The following is an 18,067-nucleotide window of genomic DNA, read 5'->3' as shown; positions in this document are numbered from 1 at the left end:
CAAGACAGAAAGGTCAAACTGTTCTAGTTGACACAGGGACTTCAGGTGACCAGGTCTCGTGGAGCTCTGCTACAGTGGAAAATGGGCTGGCCTTGGATTTTTGAGCCAACAAACGGTCCTCTCGACCAGTTGTCTTGTCTGCCTGACCTGGGCTTGTCAAAAACGTCCCCAGTCTCTTCAAATCTTTTTTTTTATCCTCTGTACTTGACGCTGAGACACATTGAAGGTGACTGCCACATCAGCAGGGGATCTGGTCTTCAACCTCTTTAAAATCAACACTTTAGTCTCAGGGTGAATATTAGGCATGTTTGCAGAGGTCTAGTTGCAGTTGATGTGAAGGTCTAGTGTACTGGGGTTCTTTTTATACACCTGACACCTAATTGATCCATAATTAGTCACAGATGAAGCTCATATGACAAGGCGACAACACTTAGGTCTTTGCAATAATGGACTCAATGGGCTTTACAAGCTTTGAATATTAGAATACTTTTTGACAGTTTCATTTTGCACTGAAACATTATTACAAAAGCTGTTGGGAATAAAATGAGCCGTTTCTTGTAAAAAAAAAAAAAAAACTTGATTAGAAATATATTTCAGTGGCACTTGAGGTCAATTTGCACACAAGCGACAAGACTTTTGTCAGGGACTGTAGGTAAGTTTTATTACAGTTTATCTCACCAGTTATTAACATATAAAAATACACTCTGGTTTTCTTTATATACAATTGTGCATATACATCCAACTGTATTATACACATTTCAACACCTTGTAAACAAGTTAAAATAAGTAATGTTTTTCAGAGGATAACGTTACTTAATAATAAAGAGTCATAACTGTTGCAGCATACAAAACTTGTCACAAGCATTAATGAAGTCTTAAAATGGCTAGTGAGAGACAAAGGATTATCATCAATACTGAAATAAGCCTTTCCATGCACACAAATGCATTAACATTAGAAGCCTAAAGAAGATATTTGTTTGCCTTTTATTAAACCTGAAGCAATTATGTTTGTGATGTGGCAAAAACTCTTGGAAGCTCCAAAACAAGATTTTGTGCCACATCACAAACATAATTACTAAACTCCTTTTCTCCTACACTCCAGTCTTCTCTTTAATCCAGTCCCTGTACTTGGTGATGCGCGTGTAGATCCCAGGCCTGTTTCTGCGACCACAACCTTCGCCCCAGCTGACCACTCCTGCCAGAAAGATGCGGTCAGCTGCCTCCTTGGAAGACAGTGGTCCACCCGAGTCTCCCTGGAACAAAATGACTGATTTAGTGCATCCATTGAGTCATGGTGCTGAGACTAACAAGAATGGGACTGATGGCAACAGCACAGTTTACCTGACATGCATCCACACCCCCAGTCAAGACACCAGCACACATCATGTTTGGGGTGATCATATTGCCCATCAGCTCATTGCAAATTGTGTCATTGATGATGCGAACCTCAGCCTTCTGCAACACTACTGGCAAGAATCCTGAGTGTTGGGTTCAAAAAGAGTGCATAACCATTCAGTGAAACTGAAGTTCATAATGATTGCAAGATCTCAAACCTACTCACCACTGTCCTCCCGGGTTTGGCCCCAACCAGTGATCCACACAGACCTGCCAGCTGGGAAGTCATGTGTCGCGGCGGGAAGGAAGATGGGCCAGATGTGCTTGTTGAGTGAAACCGGGCTGTCCAGCTCCATGAGAGCGATGTCATTATCATAGTTGTTATGGTTGTACTGGGGGTGAGCGATGATCTGCTTCAGGCCCTTCTCAACAACCCCTGTGTCTATCTGGCCCTGGACATGAAGCCCCAAGTACGCCTTCCACTGGTCAGCTTGAGAATACCTACAAGAAATGTACTCATAGTTTTTCTGATTGATATTTAACCCCATCTACATTCCTATTTCTTATATTTTAGTAGTTTCCTCACAGCCAAAACAAGGAGTGTCCCTATAGAATATCATGTTAGGACAGGCTTGTTAATTACTTGTTCTATCTGGCTGCGGGTGATCTAAGGCTACTGTGATCGACAATGTGGAGCGGGATGTGGAAAATACGCACATTACGTCATCGGTGTTGTGCACGCAGTGCGCGGCGGTGACAAGCCAGAGATTGCTGATGATGGTGGCGCCGCATGTGTGACCATTCCAGCCCATGTGCAGGCTCACTTGCCACGGCCACTCCCCCTCGGCTGCCTCTGTCCCACCCACAATAAAAGAGGACTGGTGGGGTGCTAGGCCATACTCTGCAGAAAGCACATACAGAGATAAAAATATTTCATTAAACAACACCCGCATAGGCTAGTGCCAAGCTAGTAACCCTGGGGGGTCTATTGTGAATAAAATTGTATCACTTATTTTAAGGTGGAAAAAAAACACGTCTCCTGCTTGGGACATGATATATTTGCACAAACAGATTGGAATAATTGGCACAATTGATGGAAAGTGAAAGGATTGTCACTGGTGATACACAGAAGCACAGCACACGGTGCACACAGTGAAATTTGTCCTCTGCATTTAACCCATCACCCTTGTTGACAGAGGACTTGAGGACTTGTTTCCTCTGTTGAGGACTTGTTTCCTCTGTTGATGCCTTCTGTCCACATGTCAGAAATTGGAAAAACCCAAGCTTACCACACTCTGCCTCATCTGAGCCGTCCTCACAGTCCTGCTCTCCATCACACTCTGGGTTCAACTTGCTGATGCACACATTGTTCTTACACCTGTAGGTAAACTCGGAGCAGCTCCCGAGGACAATCGCTAGGTGCCAAAAAAAGACATGCCACCAGGAACAAAGTCAATTTCAATTCACGTGAGGGAATTTCAATTTCATCTGTGTTGAACTTTGCCTTGAAACTCAACGATACCTGTATATACAAGTAGTTAACCTACTTAACCTATTTGCTGCATGTTTAAGCAGTCGCAATTGTTTCAGTAAAAATGGACTTACATTTGCCGCACAGGGACTCGTCACTTCCATCTCCACAGTCATCCCTGCTGTCACATTGCTTGTTCTGTGGGATGCAGCGGCCATTTCTACAAGCGAACTCTGTGTCTGTGCAGTTGGCTGTTCACAGAAAGAACGAAAAAAAAAAACCTTCATGACATGTTTTTTTCTTGTTTCTTTAAAAGCTCATTATTGGGACCAAGTCTTACTGCAGTTTTCTTCATCTGTCATGTCTCCACAGTCACTGACACCATCACATTCCCAGAATCGGGGTTTGCAGAGGCCATTTTTGCATTTGATCTGAGAACTTTCACATACTAGAGGGGCGGAAAAACATTTAAATGTGATGGGCAACTGAGCTACTGAGACAAAGTAAAGAGGTAAGAACAAGTTTAACTGGCTTTCAGGGCATGCTGAGACGGAAAAAAAAATTATGAAAATGTCAGAGCACATGTATAACCAAGCTATAAAAAGCCCCTCAGCATTAACTCATTTAATCATTTAATCATTCTACACTGCTTCCATTTTAAAGATAGCGTGCTAAAAACAAATTACTTTTAGATAATGTAGCCCTCTAACAAGAGGTCTGACAGAAAATGTAATCTGAGATCAAAAGTCTGTTACAAGTCCACATTTACACAGTTAACATGAATCTGGTGAATAACTGAGTGTAAATAGTACATGTTTTGGCAGAAGGTCAATTAAAAATATGTATTTAGTCTGTATTTATGTTAGTAACAAACTGTCCCAGCTATATTCTCCGGTTTATACAAAGAATGACACTTACAGCAGTTAATTTCATCACTGCTGTCTTCACAGTCCACCCAACCATCACATCTCAGAGCTGATTCAATGCAGAGGTTGTTGGAGCACCAGAACCTCCCTGGGCAAGCTTTGGTAAACATTACAATGTTACAACGATTCATCATCATTTTTTCCCCCATCTTACTCAGCGCAGACATCACAAGACTTACGATTGTTGGGCTCAAACGCTTCAAATTGAGCAGAAAAGCCCTGATCCACCAAGGATCTGTCTGAGGTGAATTTGACTGTCATGTGGTTGGTCAGGCTGGTGAACACTTTGTTTGAGTGCCTCGTCCCACAAATTCTGAATCATAGAGAAGTACAAAATGTCTACAAAGTGACAGAGTGGTTGGAGCTAAAAAATTCTGGTTAAAATTGGAATTCAAATATTAAGATTCACATTAACCATGTTAATTAAAAAAAAAAAACAGGGTTAGGGTTGGTGGACATTTTGAGCCTCATGATTTGAAATACATTTAATTTCATAAAAATGTGTCTGCATGACTCACTTCTCATTGTTGATCTCCACATAGTCTGCAACACATGATTTGGAGTCAGAGAGAACAAATCTAGTGAAGACTACTTTCACCCGCTTTCCCACTGGTACCTTAGAGAGACACAACCAGAACAGAACTCCAGTAAACTGGCAACCATTGAGTTAAAGAGAGTTGAGAGTTGAGATATGTCCTCACCTCAATGTCCCAGACGCAGTTGATGAGGGCCGGATAGTTGAAGGGAAAGTTTGGTGACGTGAAACTGCCATTGTTCCCAGTCAGTTTTTCTACACAGTCTGTGCACGAGCATGAGAACAACACAAGTTGCAGTAGTTGGGAAGAACTTTATTTTTAACAGGCTTCAACCCATTCCTGCATGGGAACAGTGCCCTTTTGTACCTTCATTCTCGTACTTGTTGCGGACCTGAGCATACTGAGCTTGAAATCCTGGGAAGTTCATTTTTTCACTTGTGGCCAGGACCACTGACATCACGTTGCCAGAGGACAGGAAGGACAGCCGCTCATTAGTGGTGATGTAGCCACATTTCCTGCACACCATTGCGAACAGGCGATTAGATTCAGCAGGGTAATATATAGTGGACATATATTGAAGACCATATCTGCAGAGTATGTAGATCACACGCATCACATTAAAGTGACACACACACTGAATGGCAGGGCTTAAGCGAAAGAAACATTTATGGGTGTTACCAAGAGCATTTTGTTATTCTGAAACCAGACTTTATGCTGGAAAAAAAACAGAAAAGGCTTGACCTAAATCTCTTAAATATTCAGGGGTGTGTTTGGGACATGACCAATCAGAATAAACCATGCCCAAGGATGGTCAGAAGGACCTTGAAGTTGGTGCTTTTATGCCAAATTTTTTTTTTAAATATTACAGCTTTGCAGCTTGCATTTCAATCTGAACAACTGGACAAAGTCTTATTTATACCAACTTCAGTTTTGTAATAATTTTTAAATAATGACACTCACTCTGCCAAGACTCGCTTCTCAATTGGAAACAGGGAATCGTAGACTTTCACAAAATCTTTTTTACAGTTGGGCTCCAGGTCAAATGACTTAAAATCCAGTTTCACTCTGTAACCTTGGTCTCCTCTTATCCTCCACTCATAATAAAAATTTGGAGCGTACATCGTGTCAGGAAAGCCAGGCGTTTTTATTATGCCCGTCTGATTTCGAGTCGTTTCCACAATTTGTAGGTCACGACCTGACAGATAAGAAGATAAGACAGTGAAGTCAACACACCTAAACTATTGTAGAACCATAGAATCTTAATTTTAATATTAACAATATACCACCTGTCATGTTTTCTTATAAAAATATAAAATTATGTTTTTTTATATTGTGGTAAGAATGAATGTATGTCACAAAAAGATAGTGTTCTTTTAATCTAGCTTGATATAGCACGAAATATTGGGTTTTCTAGAATGTATGGGCCACTATGTGTTTCTCACCATCAAATGCTCTCTGCAGACGTTGATCAATGGCTGTAACATATGATCAAATCAGATTATAATGCAAAAAAATTACACTACAGACTTGTTATAACATCAAGGACAAAAAACAATTGGCCTAAATACTGCTTAAACTAAAGAGCCATTGAATTGCATTTCTCCTTCTCGCACCAAGATGGTGGATGTGCTGATGTATTCCACTCACAAGGAGATGTGGTTTCAGTGATAGTGATTATGCTTCCATTTCTATATCTCACATACTCGCATTCCATGTCCGCTTAGTCCTGTAACTCAGGGTTATGGCTGCCGCAATCCATCCTGGGACAGTAGGTACAGGACGGGGACTAACTAAGGGTGGGACACCAGTCCAACACAGGGCACACTCACACACCAACACCTGCACTGCTCTGCATTTGCGTGGGATCTATGTTAAGTTCAACTAAAAACAGCATCAGATTTTCCCATGACCTATTGAATCATTCAGTACCTCCTGATATGACATTTTGCACCAGCAGATTGCCGGATCGCTGTTGGGATCTATGTGCTTGCAGGCCTTCTTCCTGCTGGTCCATCTTCATTAACTCCCTGTCCACGGCAAACTCCTCATTTTTTGGAGCATCAAACTCTGACTGGTAGTAGCTCACCACACCAGAGGAACTTTCTTCACTGGCGACAGAAATTAAGTGTTTGTTGTCTTGCAGTGCTTCACTGAATTGAATCACTAGTAAATGCAAGACTGTGCATTTTGCATACCTGAAACCTTGAATCATGGAGCTAACATGATATCTGGCCAGCAATGAGTTTTTGGAGTATAATCCTTTGAGCTGGAACATAATCAAGATATTAAAAGAACACTGGTCCATGCAAATGCATGAAAAAAGCAAATATTGTCTCTGCAAACAAGATGACATATGAACATATGTGGCAGTTAAGCCATAAAAACCAATGCTCATGTGACCAGAAGTGTCTCACCTGCTGTGAAACCTGTTGTGCCAGATCTTTAAACGCTGCACTATCTTCATCTGCATAGGCGTCCAGATACCTCATATTACTGACCGTCATTGAGCCGCTGTATACCTTCTTCACCCGCACATCTGTCCAAAATGTAAATGTTTCACGCCCTCATAAACTCACACACACACTCACATACCACAGGGATCAAAGGGCAGTGTGACAGAGGGACAGGGATTGTTACTCACGGTGAAAGTGCCACACCAGGACTCCGGTTAAAATAGCTGTGAGTGCTGCCAGCACCAGCAGGACAATCCCGGCTCTGCCTGTCCTTTTCCCGATTTTCCTCTTACGTTTCTTGGGCTTGTCATCCTCAAGGAACTGTGAGAGAGGTTGATTGATCAAGTATATGTATTATATTATATCTAGATATTGTTTTCAACATACAAGTTAATCTTTATCAGCTTAGTTAATTGGCAGTTTCTTAGAGAACATGAGTGTAGTATTTTAACATTGATGTTGTTGTTGTGTTAAAGAAGCCACACCCTGCCAGATAGCTTTGTGCTGATGTGAAACTTTCTGGCGCAGAGGCCACCCTCTTTAAGAATGTCCTGGTGACATTTCCTCTCCCACACATGCGTTTCATAAGTGAAAAAAAGCTGCAGGGGTGCTCTGTCGTGGCTCTGCCTCAACCTGTTCACCCTGCTTACATGGGGCACTGCAGTTAATTGCTATGGATCATCATGGCATTTGCTTCAGTGCTTACCTATTTTTCATACTTTATGTAAGGACAAACATGTAGATTATTTTTAAATAATCTTATCCTGCAGTGCATCCTTTGTCAGTAAAGGAATGGGAAATATTATTAATATTAAATATTATGGAGTCTTTTCTTCATGATGGTATATACAAAATAATAATGTTCTCCTTCATATCCAAATGCAAAATAAATTCTAAAATAATATAATATTCCTATATTATAATAAAACAGTAGAGTAAATGAATGGCACAATAGAAAGCATTAAAATACATGTATGTCCCTACCGTTTCCTGTTCTTTTTCCTCCTTGTCCATTTCCATTTTTGGTACAATAGCAGCAGTTGTAGATTTGTTCCACTCCTCAGGTCAACCGTTCTCACGTCGTCACTATGTGCGCCACGTACATGACCTTTGGCCTGCAACTGCTGTCTGTCCAAATCACGGTCGAGTGAAGGACTTTCAGTGTAGTTGATTCAATGTGAGAAGTTTGTACAACTGAACAGCTCGTGACATCTGTCATATAATTCAACAGCGCAGTCACTACACCTACTCCAGATTCCGCCCCGGCTGCTCTGAACTCCTCCCGCCAGTTTCACCCGTAGGTGAAACCTCCACCTACACTCACTGTTTGTTGCTACCTGCGCAGATGTCAGGCGTAATGAGTGGCCATGCCTGTTAGGATATTACAGTATTATGCTGGGAAACATCTTATGTTAAGTTGAACTAGCCATCTAGTTAACTTTATTTCCAGTTGTGTTATATTTTTTCTACAGAGAAGCAGGTCAAGAACAAACAGGTGTGCCCCACCTACTGGGCACTTGTCCCATTTTCACTTTGCGCCTTTGAAACACAAGCATGTTACATTAGCAGAAAATTACACTAAATAAGATATAAACCAATATATTAAAGATCACTGTAACTACTAGTTTTCTTGGCTGTCATTGACACAAAAAGAAATGGAAGCATTACTTACACAGATTTTAATGATGAATAATTGATACTTTTAGCTTGTAATAGATAAATAATATATATTTCTTTTCTATTACTAAAAGAACAAGAAGCATTTCTTATACAAATTTTAATGAATGATTTTTTTTTTTTTAGATGGCTGTAAATAAATCAGAAATATAATGACCCTCCCTCTCCTGCTGTATTTATCATGGTGCTCTCTGGTTTAATTTTGTATGTACTGTTTGAATGGTTGTGGTGTCCTGCAATGGGACCCTACAGGGACCCTACGAATGGACCCTGAGTAGTACTAAGTGGTTAGTGAAAGTGTTTGAATAGTGCAATGATTTTGAAAACAGCTGGCAGAGGGAAAACTATTCCACTCATTTTTCCAGGACAGACACCCCAATTGTCATGAAATGCAATAGAGGCCTTAAATTGCTTTAACTTAAACTTCAAAAGGACCTGTAGTCACCATTCTCTCATTTTTACAAATCTGGTACGTGTTTGGTAGTTTTTACATATTTTCCATCTACACACCAAGTTTAAGAAGTGACTATAAATGACCAGGCTTGATTGACTTCCGCACCAGCCAGGACACATTCTTCCTGATGACTAAACAATACTGACCCTAGTGGATTCATTCAGACCTTTTTCCATGGTTGTTTTCACTGGAGTTGTTTGCAAAGTTGTTTTGGGGATATGAAATTCTGTCCCGTCTGACCCAGTCCCTTGCCTTGTCATTAAAATGTTTAAAACAAACAGCTTACCACCTTGTTTGCCACCTTGCATCATATTTCTATTATTTAGTGAATAACATCTCTCTCTCAGTCTCTTGTGACACTATTTTGCAGGAATTGTGGACACTCCCGGATCTGACAGAGACTGAAACAATAAACACAGCATCTGTTTTGCTGTAGACCAGTTGTAGGAACACTTCCCTCGTCATAGAATTTGTACCTCATCCTGAATCTAGTCATTTCAACTCCCTCATATGATGCAAAAATTGCCTCTTCCTCCTGCTAAATGGAATGAGTCCCATCAAAAACAGCCTCTTTACCCAGAGGAGCCCTGTTTTCCAGTATGTGATGACACCTCTACGGTGCACCAAGGAGGCCTAAGACAGACACGAGGCCTCATACATGATTAATGAGAAGTTAATGATAAAGCAGGAGCGAAGAAAAACATAACATCACAATTCTTAATGTGTCCCTCTTACACAGATTAATTTATTCAGTATGAAAACATTACTAAATACACTGCCAGTCAAAGGTTTGGAGACACCGACTCTGTGGTGGCTATGGCGATAAAGATTGAGCTGTTTTGAAGAATCCAATGCAAGAAACATATTTGGTACTTTTGTTGCAGGAGAAAGTGAAGTATGTTTGAATCAGTTTTGTCAGAGTCGCCTCTTTTTACCTTCATGGCTGCTTTGTTCACTGTTGTCATCATCAAAAGCCGCTTCATGAGATGCTAATTAACAAGAGAGATTTGATGATGACATGATGAGAATTAACACATGATGAGAATGTGTTCAGCATAAACCATCAGGACTGTTGGAAAACCATGCCTGTTTTCTAACTTGGTCAAAAGAAGCCAAGAGTGTGAAATGCTGCTATCACAAAAAAAATCAAATGTACAGATTTTTGTCTTGTTTACTACTTTTTTGTTTATTACATAACCTCACCTGTGTTGTTTTATAGTCCTGTGTCAAATGCAAGGCCTATAACTGAATAGATGTGTCCAACCTTTTGACTGGTACACCACCAGGTATATTTAATGTGTATTTATTACATTTATGGGGCAGTGGTGGCCTAGCGGTTAAGGAAGCAGAAGGTTGCTGGATCGAATCCCGGTCCGCCAAGGTGCCACTGAGGTGCCACTGATCAAAGCACCGTCCCGACACACTGCTCCCCAGGCGCCTGTCATGGCTACCCACTGCTCACCAAGGGTGATGGGTTGAAAGCAGAAGACACATTTCATTGTGTGCACTGTGTGCTGTGCTGTGTATCACAATGACAATGCTTTTCACATATCAAACACCCTTATCCAGAGCAACTTACAAGGGACAACTTACAGGTTGTTACAGGGACAGTCCACCTGGAGCAATTTAGGATTAAGGGTCTTGCTCAGGGACACAAGGGTAGTAAGTGGAATTTAAACCTGGTTCACATGGTTCATAGGCAAGTGTGTTACCCACTAGGCTACTAGGCCACTAGGCTACTGACAAAGAAAGATGCCTAATTCTATAAATTATGTTGTAGATTTGGGCCTGAAAACCCTAATTAAACGTGTGAATTTATATAGTCGAGTTTTATAGTTTCCAGGGAAAAGCAAAGTGGCTTTTTGTTTAGACATCTTGGGCAAGACCATTCTCAAACCTTTTATGTTATGTACTTCTGGACTGATTCTGATGCTGTCTTCAGACTGCATCAACCAACCTGTACTTCCTGTATGGCCTCACCTACTTGCTGTGCACTTTCCAGTTCCAGTAAATCTACATATGTTTTACTAGATTAAAAGTGAGACTCGCCTTCTTGATTGTGTACATTCACAATTGGATTCACCGTCTTGCAACAATCATTTCTTGTGGCAGAATGACTGAGCGTGAAGCAAAGTTTGCAGCTATGACACGGTAATTCTCCATCACCATAAATCATCTGTCGCAAGAGGGCGCAACACCTCACTTTCCGGAACGTTCGAATGCTGTTGAAAATCTGTGTGCTTATTGTGCCTCTTCAAGTCATCATCGGACTATCTGGCTCCTCCAGTCGGGAAAGTGGGACAGTCTCTTCTCTCCTCACCTTGCAGGGCCACCTTCTGTGGGGATCCAGGCAGGTTCTGGCCACTGCCTTTGTGGACTCAGAAGAAGTGGAAACTTCATGGCAGTTGGGGGTAGCAAAAGAACCTTTGTGCCAGGCCATCTTCATCACCTCTTTCAACTGTCATCCCCTGGCATCATCGCACATCATACCACTCCCATCTGCCTCTCCACCAACAACCACCAGGAAGCTATTAGATTCATCATCACCACAGTCGCCACCTTACCTATCGTCTTGGGACAGCTCCTGGTCTTCCGGTCTCATACTCCAATGGGGAACACACTGCCACCATAACTGGCTGGAACCTTGATATTGTCACATGTCCAGCATGTGAGGGTAGTGTTCAAGAGACTGCTCGCCCAAATGACTGTAATGTCACACCACGGCGGGGCAGTGGTGGCCTAGTGTTTAAGGAAGCGGCCCTGTAATCAAAAGGTTGACGGTTCGAATCCCCGTCTGCCAAGGTGCTGCTGTGGTGCCACTGAGCAAAGCACCATCCCCACACAATGCTCCCTGGGCACCTGTCATGGCTGCACACTGCTCACCAAGGGTGATGGTTAAAAGCAGAGGAAACATTTTGTTGTGTGCACGTGTGCTGAGCTGCAGTGTTTCACAACGACAATCACTTCACTTTCACTTAAACTGGAAAAGTGTTCTACAATATTTCTGGGTTTACCAGGGTGTGGCCATGGATCCTGGGAAACTGGATGCAGTGGCGTTATTGCCCCTGTCCACAGCACCCATTTCCCTCTAACAACTACCAAAGCAACTTACAATTAGTAGTAACAGGGACAGTTCCCCTAAAGAAACTTTTGGTTAAGTGTCTTGCTCAGGGACACAATTTTAGTGAGTGCGGTTTTAACCTGTGACACCCATGTTGCTTTTTCAAGAAGTTCAGCCCAACTCAGCAGCATTATGTGGTATCTGGCCATCACGTGGGCTCTGGAGGAGTTGACGGACCACCAGAACCTCCTGGCTATCCGTCAAGCCAAACAGCTAAACCCCCAACAGGCCTGAAGAGAGTGTAGCCTTGCAGACAGGCACCACTGAAGGTCACTTGTAGATACAACTGAACTTGTTTGGACTCTAACACCTTGAAGAAATGCTAACGCATAACTCGCTCTGATACTGATACTGCCGTCTAATATCTACTGTATAAAAGGAAAAGACCATCTAAGTATGTGATATAAATCTCAATGACAACAGTCACCACCAGTGATGAACCTGAAAGCAAAGCAACTATAACACATGAACAAATACAACACGTTGCAAACTATTTATTGGTCTAGCTGTGTCTGTCATGTCTCAGGGCTCAAGGGGAAAGGAGGTGCAGAAGTGAGGCATGGTAAAGGTAAGGGAAAGTCCCAAAATGGCAAAGGTTGTATCAGGATTTTAAAAAGGCACATTTTTATTAAAATTGTTATGGAAACACTTGTTCAAACTTCTTCTCTTCCTTAATAAATTATCTGTAGAGACCGTGCCTCCCCACAGGTTGAGGTAGTAGTTAGTAAAACTGAAAAGTACTTACAACAAGGTCTATTTTATTTACACATGGGGTTAACACATCTAATAACTTTTTGCAATTGTGATGAAATTATTCAATGCTCAGTTCAAAAGCTCAGTTTGTATGGTGATTCAATAGATTGATTTCATTGCTAAAGGGAGAAATGGATTTGAATAAATACCAGTAAAATCTGGATGCAAAAGAGATAGTGGTTTCTTTTAAAGATAGTGGTTTCAAATACACATCAATTTTATAATGGAATACCCCAAGAGGATGTGGTGTGTTTAAGTGTATGCCTTTTGGTGATCTTCTGTCCACTTCTGTTCACAGTAACTGGTAAACATGGCAAGGAAAAGAGCATGGCACAATGTGAGGATGATGATGACAAAGTTTCAGACAAGAATGTCAGCTGTGATGGCAGGATTCAGCTAGGGTCAGGGCTGGCCTATTTATAGCAGTGATGGCACCATGAAAACACATCAAAGTCAAATTTAACAATGAATGGGAACTGTGAGAATCTGTTTGTTTTGTACATATATTCAGAGTGCATGTATATAATTTTTGTTTGAATTTGATCTAAATACAGATGTATTTCAGTTTTTCTTTTATCATTGTAAACCAAGAAAATACAGAGGCACTTAATGCAACCACTAAAGAAGCACTGCTATCCCATCAGTAAATTTTGTGGTGAAAATGAAAGTGAATTAATGGTGGCTAGTCCCATAGCTACTCTAATTTTTAAGTTAAAATTTGTATTTAAGTGGTCCATCTTTTTTGTACCTGACAACTAAGAGCACTTTAAAAGGCCTTCAGAAAAAAATGGTTTCAAAAATGTCTTTCCACTTCTTTTCCAATTATTTCTACTCAGGACCAAAAAAGGACAGATTGGGTTGCTGACAGTATGCTTGAAAACATCTTCTTGCAACCTAAGATACTGTTCACTATTCCACTCACTGCCTACCTGCTGAAAACGTGAGTGACAGGAGATATGCAAACCTTGCACTTGTAAGTGTACAAAACAATACGAAACAATTGCTGTTTTTGGAATGTTTTAAGAAAGTTGGAATCAAGTACGCCAGTGCCTCAATTCAAACAACACTTTCACTGATAAACATTCAAATGTATAATATTTGACCAGGACAGACCCGGTGACCAGGTTCAGATTTGTTGAAAAAATGTAAAAGATTATAGTGAATGTGTCCACCCACTGTCACAGGGTGTGTTATTCTATAGGGGAAGGCAGTGGGCTGAACCACTGAGGGCTAGAGAATGGTAGAGACTATCACCCCATGCTGTGATGTCATGCTGCTATAAAAGTCAGAACCGACCTGCAGTTGGATAATAGGCAAAGGGAACAGAGATCATTCTAGCTTGTTTCCATTCTTTAAGCATTATGGGCTACCTTTGCTCTTTTGTAAAACTTACTTTTCTTGCTGATTATAGGTGATTTTGGAATTATATAGAGTTTTTTATCATTATTTAAATAGTTAGATAATGGACACCATGAAATGGATGGGTGCGCACATGACTCAGTGACTTGCCAGCAGTGCTACAGTAAATAAACTGAAGTACTGCCGGTCTCAACTCTGTCAGTATATTGTTTTACTCCGATAATTAGATTTGCCTTTTTTGGGGGGGCTCATTACCTTAATGGCTTTTATGCACTATTTTAATCATCTCTTTCCATTGCAGCGAATTAATGGAGCTCACCAACAGGACAGAACTCCTTTGGATACCTGAACAAAATATTTTTAGACAAATCAATACAGTGCTGGGGATAAAAATTGCTTTTGTATTTCTGCTGTCCTTTCCCTTTGTCTGTATAAATGGCATTATGCTAATCACTCTTAGGAGCAAAACCGTCTTCAGAGAAACTTCCCGCTACATTCTCTTCACCCACATGCTTTGTGTAGATTCCATTACACTGGTGGTGACTGTTGTCATATACATCTTTGCAATGGCTCTCTTGAATTTGGCGAAGGCTGTGTGTGCTGTATTTGTATTGATATCTGCAAGCTGTTCGCGTAACGCTCCTTTAACATTGGCTTTAATGTCACTGGAGCGCTATGTGGCAGTGTGTTTTCCATTTCTACACTGCAAAATAGCCACACCAAAAACAACTGGACTAGCTCTTGGGTTTACTTGGCTAATTTCCACAGTCAGCATTACTGTTGACCTCATTTCTGTTTTTGCTCTTGATCCCACATTTGAAACATCCCAAACTGTTTGTACCAGAGAGAGATTCTTTGTCGCAAAATGGCAGGTTGTTGCATTTCAAGTGTTCAACGGTTTTTGCTTTGTTTCAGTCACAGTTGTACTCATTTTCACGTACATCAGCATTATAATCATAGTCAGGACTATCCCTACAAACAGAGATTCTGCTATTAAAGCCCGTCAGACAATCCTCCTGCACATAATTCAACTTGCCTTCTGTCTTAATACTTTTGTATATTCACAAATTGAACAGCTGCTGGCCATGACAACCACTTCTGTGTTTGTGAATTTGCGATATTTGAACTTTATCTTTGTAATTGTTTTGCCTCGATGCATGAGCCCACTGATCTATGGGCTGAGAGATGAAACTATACGCCACTTATTCTTGGTGTACTTAAAGTGCAGATCACCTGTGGTAACATCTACTGTGGACATGAAGTCATAATACAAAAGCTTGCAAAAGAAGGCTTATCTGTTTATCGACATTTACTATATTTTTCAGATCCTAATATTTACATTTACATTCACAGCATTTATCAGACGCCCTTATCCAGAGCGACTTACAGTCAGTAGTTACAGGGACAGTCTCCCTGGAGCAACTTAAGGTTAAGTCTCCTGCTCAGGGACACAATGGTAGTAAGTGGGATTTGAACCTGGGTCTTCTGGTTCACAGGCGAGTGTCTTACCCACTAGGCTACTACCACCCTAATATTTTTAATCAAAACTCACTTTGCCTCCTGCGCTTACATATTCAAAAGTGTAGTCATGCATTATCAGCTTTTTTAGCAGATTCTAATATGGTGTATTAAAAGCTAATTGTGTGGTTGACGTAAGACTTATGTGTGTCTTATCTGCTGCTACTGGCTGTACTGATTTTGCACATGATTTGCAAATTTGTACATTTTTGAGAAAAGATGAATAAATATGACATTTTTAGATTGTGGCTAACAGGTATATGCTGCTCCAATTCAATATTGTTTGCTGATTTTACTTATAAGAGGTCATAAATGCATTACAGTTACTGTTTAAGGATTAAAAACCTTTAAACATTTTAACAATACTGTAAGGACAATGATAATGTGGCTTGTGGCAATTTTAGCATTTGTTGTCTGTAGTATATAGTAAAGCATGTATGACTGAAAACAGCTATCCTTCTTGTCTCAGTTTCACTGGTATGAGGTAAATCAAGATAGCGCATCAAATCAGCAATGTTTTCCAAAATGCATGAATTAAATGAGTGGATTATGCTGTATAAACTCTGACAAAAAATTCAGGCATTAGAGCCCAGATATGGCTTCAGATATGTTTTTAATTCTTAAATGCATTGTTTAAATGCAACTTGCTTGCATCAGCCATAAAATGTCACCTATAAGGTCACCTATAATCAGCCATTTAAAAAATAAAATTTAAAATAGTTTAATAGTTCAATCAAATGTAATTGTACTGAAAATACAAGGATTCCTATTACATTAATATTTGCATTACATCATTATTTCCAGGTGGAATGGGGTGATGAGTATTCCTTTTGGACAATACAGTCAGTGTCATAATGCCACCACTCTGCTTCATTATAAAAAGGTTTCAGGCATCTGTAGCTCAGAACAGAAGGCTCGGGTGCATGGATATAAACAACACAACCACTCCATGACCCTTTAGGTTACTTTGCTGCTCGACTTCAGTGCCGAGTTTCATCCTTTTCATTACTATTTATTTGCTTTTAAGTCATTTAACTTTACAGCTTTTTACAGATTTGAATATGTCTACAAATGATTCCAATCAGTATGTGCGTCTGCGACAAAATGTATTTAATTCAGTGGCTGTAACAGTGATGGTAATTATGAGCGTTGCAATGTTCACCTACATCAACAGCGTTATGCTGTTTGCTCTTCAGAGAAAAGCCATCTTTAGGGAGACACCACGTTACATTCTTTTTACCCACTTGCTTTGCAGTGACACCATTAATCTGATTTTCTCGTTTATAGTGTTTATTTTGGCGGTGATTTTTATCAAGATTGCCAAAGCCGTGTGCTCAGTCATCCTCTTCCTTTGTAGTTCCACTTTCATCAACTCTCCATTGTATTTAAGTGTGATGTCACTTGAGCGCTACGTGGCAATATGCTTTCCTTTGCGACACAGTGAAATAGCCACTCAGAAGAAAACCAGCCTTGCAGTCATTATTATCTGGTTTCTTGGGACAGTGAACTCTGTCATAGACATTCTGTTTACATCAATAATGGATCCAACATTTTTTACCAGTACTATGATATGCAAGCGTGAAGGCTTCATAATCACATCCTGGCAAGGAAATATGGCAAAGATTTTCAACGCGTCATACTTTGTGGTTGTTGCTGCTGTCATTCTTTTCACATACATCAGCATCATACGAATAGCCAGATCTGTTTCTTCAGATGAAGAATCTGCTAAGAAACCCCAGAAGACTGTTCTTCTCCACCTGGTTCAGTTAGTTCTGTGTCTAAACAGCTTTCTGTATGCTTTCATTGATGTATCTCTGGCTTCAATTAGCAGCGGCGTTCTGCTCAATTATCTACTTTATTTGAACTTTCTTGTTGTTCTCATTCTGCCTCGATGCCTCAGCCCCCTTATATATGGTTTAAGAGACGAGGCGCTAAAGCCCTTCTTCTTTTATTATTTCACCTTCCACATTAAAAAAGTCAAGCCCAGAGGTAACATAAATTAGCTATTAAGGGTTAGTTGGTTCACTGCTGTATAATTATTAAATTTAATAAAGTCACGATTGTATTTGCATGAAATGTAATTTTTGACTGAGATAAGAAATAAAACAGAAGTTTATTTAAATTAATTCATGAAATTATTGCAAATAGTGCTAAATTGATGTGTGTCTGAATATCAATAATCTTTGACATTTATTAACTATCTGTGTACACCCATCTCTATGACCAATCAATTGACACGTCTGTGAAGTAATGCTATTTTACCTTATCCTATGTGATTTTTGTTATTGTATGACCTTGAATATACAGTAAGCATAATTTTTCATGTAATACATTATTTCACAGAAATATTTTCTGTATATTGACTGATGTTTTTGAATGATGTATTTTTCCCCCAAACTGTGTTTTTGTATGCTATTTAATTTAAGTAAAATGATACAGAGAAGAATGATTTATGAGGTCTATG

General features: G+C 40.2%; 3 protein-coding genes across 3 annotated transcripts; 2 read left to right on the top strand and 1 right to left on the bottom strand.

Annotated features, from left to right (window-relative positions):
- Positions 1-634: 634 nt before the first annotated feature.
- Positions 635-8,005, bottom strand: st14b (ST14 transmembrane serine protease matriptase b). Its single transcript, XM_028982912.1, has 19 exons — positions 7,706-8,005; positions 6,910-7,042; positions 6,683-6,804; positions 6,464-6,534; positions 6,198-6,376; positions 5,711-5,743; positions 5,229-5,463; positions 4,635-4,783; positions 4,434-4,531; positions 4,251-4,348; positions 3,912-4,045; positions 3,725-3,829; positions 3,147-3,254; positions 2,941-3,057; positions 2,625-2,750; positions 2,053-2,236; positions 1,562-1,836; positions 1,342-1,478; positions 635-1,253 (listed from the first exon to the last, which is right to left on the bottom strand). The coding sequence occupies exons 1-19, from the start codon at positions 7,739-7,741 to the stop codon at positions 1,092-1,094; spliced, it is 2,502 nt and encodes an 833-aa protein (XP_028838745.1). The 5' UTR covers positions 7,742-8,005; the 3' UTR covers positions 635-1,091.
- Positions 8,006-14,393: 6,388 nt separating this feature from the next.
- Positions 14,394-15,353, top strand: LOC114792151 (odorant receptor 131-2-like). The gene has a single exon (XM_028983047.1). The coding sequence runs from the start codon at positions 14,394-14,396 to the stop codon at positions 15,351-15,353; it is 960 nt and encodes a 319-aa protein (XP_028838880.1).
- A 1,311-nt stretch (positions 15,354-16,664) lies between these two features.
- LOC114792150 (odorant receptor 131-2-like) lies at positions 16,665-17,606 on the top strand. The gene has a single exon (XM_028983046.1). It carries the CDS (start codon positions 16,665-16,667, stop codon positions 17,604-17,606), a length of 942 nt encoding a protein of 313 aa, XP_028838879.1.
- Positions 17,607-18,067: the final 461 nt, after the last annotated feature.

This window comes from Denticeps clupeoides, chromosome 6 (assembly GCF_900700375.1).
Source record: "Denticeps clupeoides chromosome 6, fDenClu1.1, whole genome shotgun sequence".
Lineage (NCBI taxonomy): Eukaryota > Metazoa > Chordata > Actinopteri > Clupeiformes > Denticipitidae > Denticeps > Denticeps clupeoides.
This window is presented reverse-complemented; position numbering and strand designations above follow the sequence as displayed.

Excerpts from the sequence above, each read along its gene's own strand:
- st14b (XM_028982912.1), bottom strand. The coding sequence starts at position 7,741 with ATGGAAATGGACAAGGAGGAAAAAGAACAGGAAACG. Across the intron at positions 3,830-3,911 it reads AGCGTTTGAGCCCAACAATC|CTTGCCCAGGGAGGTTCTGG; the intron begins GTAAGTCTTGTG and ends TGTTTACCAAAG. Across the intron at positions 3,255-3,724 it reads CAGTGATGAAATTAACTGCT|TATGTGAAAGTTCTCAGATC; the intron begins GTAAGTGTCATT and ends CCGCCCCTCTAG.
- LOC114792151 (XM_028983047.1), top strand. The coding sequence starts at position 14,394 with ATGGAGCTCACCAACAGGACAGAACTCCTTTGGATACCTGAACAAAAT.
- LOC114792150 (XM_028983046.1), top strand. The coding sequence starts at position 16,665 with ATGTCTACAAATGATTCCAATCAGTATGTGCGTCTGCGACAAAATGTA.